This window comes from Tachysurus vachellii, chromosome 16, assembly GCF_030014155.1.
Source record: "Tachysurus vachellii isolate PV-2020 chromosome 16, HZAU_Pvac_v1, whole genome shotgun sequence".
In the NCBI taxonomy this organism is placed as follows: Eukaryota; Metazoa; Chordata; class Actinopteri; order Siluriformes; family Bagridae; genus Tachysurus; species Tachysurus vachellii.
In genome coordinates this window covers 18,433,183-18,436,030 of record NC_083475.1, presented here as the reverse complement: position 1 = coordinate 18,436,030, position 2,848 = coordinate 18,433,183, and the positions used below count along the sequence as shown (strand labels likewise).

Here is a 2,848-nt window from a genome sequence, read left to right as displayed (position 1 = left end):
TTCTGATAATATAGTACTTTATTTGGAGGTTTTTTTCGTATTACAGGCTAAATGTGGATGCATAGCTGATATAACTGCATCAGCACCATAACTCACTCAGCTTTACCCTTGTTAGCAAAGACGACACAAGACCCTGCATACATGATAAAGAATTAGAGCATTTTTTTAAAGCTTTATCCGCTATTCCCGCTACCTGTGTTCACCTCGACTTACCTGTCCAACCTGATATCGCTTACTACATACACTTCCCCTTCTGATAAACAAATATATTTCAACATAAAGCATCTTCTCCAATATAAATCAAAGCTAAAGTTAATACTCCTTCATTTTTCTCTCTCTATACATTATATATTATTAAATAAACAAAATATAGTTTCTAATCCTTATTCAACCGCCCACCTTCATTTCACTCGATCAAAACATGAACATGATCAAAATATCTTCTCTTTATATATTATATTTTATATATATATATATATTAGAATTTCCGCGTCCTCTGTCCTTTCAGTTACATGATGAAGAACAGTAAGTACTTAGATCTGCAGAGCATTTAGAGAATAAACAGAATGATATTCTGTATGAAGATCGTGTTAAATATGAGTGCAGGGGTTTGTATAGTGAACGTGTTCTCCGATCCTGCTGTCCTGTTATGTCGTGTCACTCGGCTATAGACTTCTACGGCTCCTGACAGGATCTTAATCTCAGATGATGCAGTCCATGATGTGGATTTGCAGAGAGTCCAGATCAGGAAGGACTTCCCCACATTTAGGACAGGCGTGCTCGGGAATATTCCCCTGCTGCTGCCAGTCGACTGAGAGAGAAACAAAGAGACGAGAGATGCCGTTTTATTTGTTTTATCCTCCAGCAGTTCTGAATTCACGTGGATTTGTACGGCAGATATTTCATATAAACGGTTATCTCTAATTTTGGGAGATGTTTAGAGAGTTTTTTTTTTTTTTTGGAAGGAGCCTCTTGTGACAAAATAAAAGTTCCTTTAATTGCTTTGAGAAAGGAAAAAGTCAAATGAGGTCATTTTCAGTGTAAGAAAGTCTTCTTATGATATTTGCCTTATTAACCTCCAGAGAAAGAGGAAAAAAAAGAGGAGTCATTGTTTTTCAAGAAGGTTCTACAACATTAACTGTAACTATAAATGGATAAATGGGGGAAGTCGTGGGGGGGAGTCGTGGCCTAATGGTTAGAGAGTTTGACTCCTAACCCTAAGGTTGTGGGTTTGAGTCTCGGGCCGCAAATACCACGACTGAGGTGCCCCTGAGCAAGGCACCGAACTGCTTCCCGGGCGCCGCAGCATAAATGGCTGCCCACTGCTCCGGGTGTGTGTTCACTGCTGTGTGTGTGTGTGTGTGTGTGTGTGTGTTCACTGCTGTGTGTGTGTGTGTGTGTGTGTGTGTGGGTGTTCACTGCTGTGTGTGCACTTTGGATGGGTTAAATGCAGAAAACGAATTCTGAGTATGGGTCACCGTACTTAGCTGTATGTCACGTCACTCACTCACTCAAATTAGCTTCATTGTTTATATATTTTTAATAACCACTGGCAGGTAGGAAATGAAGGAATAAAACATTTGTACACATGTTTATTGTAAAAAAAAATATCTTCACATAGTTGTTGAATATTTTCCTATAACAGAACACACCGAGTTTGTTTATTCTTCTTACAACATTTCTAACGGTGTAAGAAAGACCTAGACTACATAACAAACGAACTGCTGAATAATAAAGGCTGGGATCTCGATAGCACCGGTAGCGCCTCGTTAGGAAGAAATGATTAATGATCGTGCTGCAGCCTCTTACCTCTGCCTGCCTGCAGGTGGTGGTGTGGTGAAGAATCGGCAGGGTTCGTACCACGAGGCACGTGTCTCCTCTGCATCTCAGTCATGGACTGCCTGTGCCGAAAAAACACACCGGTTCTGCTTAATACGGAGAAGTCAGAGACGCAGAGATTCACAGCTAAAATACAGACACGGTTAAAGACAGACAAATTGTACCTGCCCATTGACTCCACCTCATCCTGTAGCTGGATGTTCTGCTTTTTGATAAACTCCAGCTGAGCAGCCAGGCGTTCTTTCTCCTCGTGAATCTTCTCCCTCGCAGCTCGCTCGGCGTAGAAGTCTGAGGAATACACCTCTGCCTGTGAGCACACACACAAAATGTAGTCCATCAGCTCACTTCACCTAGAGAGTGAAATTTACAGAACAACAAATATATTCATAATCTACTATCTAAAAATCATCATGTACCTGAATTTATTTATTTATTTTTTTAAGATAGTCTCTATTCAGCCACTAGGGTGCAGAATAGAGCAATAATAAATACACAGCCATGTTGTTCTTTTCCAAAACAATCGTATTAGGATTTTCACAGCAGTGTGTGAAACTACAAATTAAATACTCATCAGCCCATCTGTCATCAACGACCATACCTCGATTAAGTTCGCTGACATCACACTTGTCCTCATTCTGAGGTTTTTGTCTTGTATGAGATTATGCACTGAGCTGCTGCCACATGATCGGCTGAATGGATAAACATATAAAAGAGCACATCACCTGAGCCTTAAACACAGAGATGGTCTCCAGTTCTTTGTCCTTCTCAAACAGCTCTTGCTTCATTACGTCGATCTGTTGCTGCTTGTCCGCTAAAGCTTTTTCCGCTGCAGCCATTCTGGTCTGAAGCTCACCGTGCTCCTCCGGCAATATGCTTCCCTGAACATCACACACACAAAATTGTTATATTTAACTTTTTATTCTATACTAATGACATATACAGTGCCAGCCCTTAATACACGTGATTTCTGAAACTAAATTTAACACAACAGAATGGAAATAATACTGAT

At 40.4% G+C, this 2,848-nt stretch overlaps 1 protein-coding gene across 1 annotated transcript in view; it reads right to left on the bottom strand.

Annotated features, from left to right (window-relative positions):
• The window catches only part of optn (optineurin), a 17,554-nt gene continuing 14,706 nt past the window's right edge, over nt 1-2,848 (bottom strand). Inside the window, exons 11-14 of the mRNA XM_060890128.1 lie at nt 2,562-2,717; nt 2,004-2,146; nt 1,810-1,901; nt 1-811 (exon numbers count right to left, since the gene is read on the bottom strand). Coding sequence (XP_060746111.1) covers nt 702-811; nt 1,810-1,901; nt 2,004-2,146; nt 2,562-2,717 — 501 coding nt within the window. The 3' untranslated portion in view covers nt 1-701. The remainder of the gene's footprint in view (nt 812-1,809; nt 1,902-2,003; nt 2,147-2,561; nt 2,718-2,848) is intronic.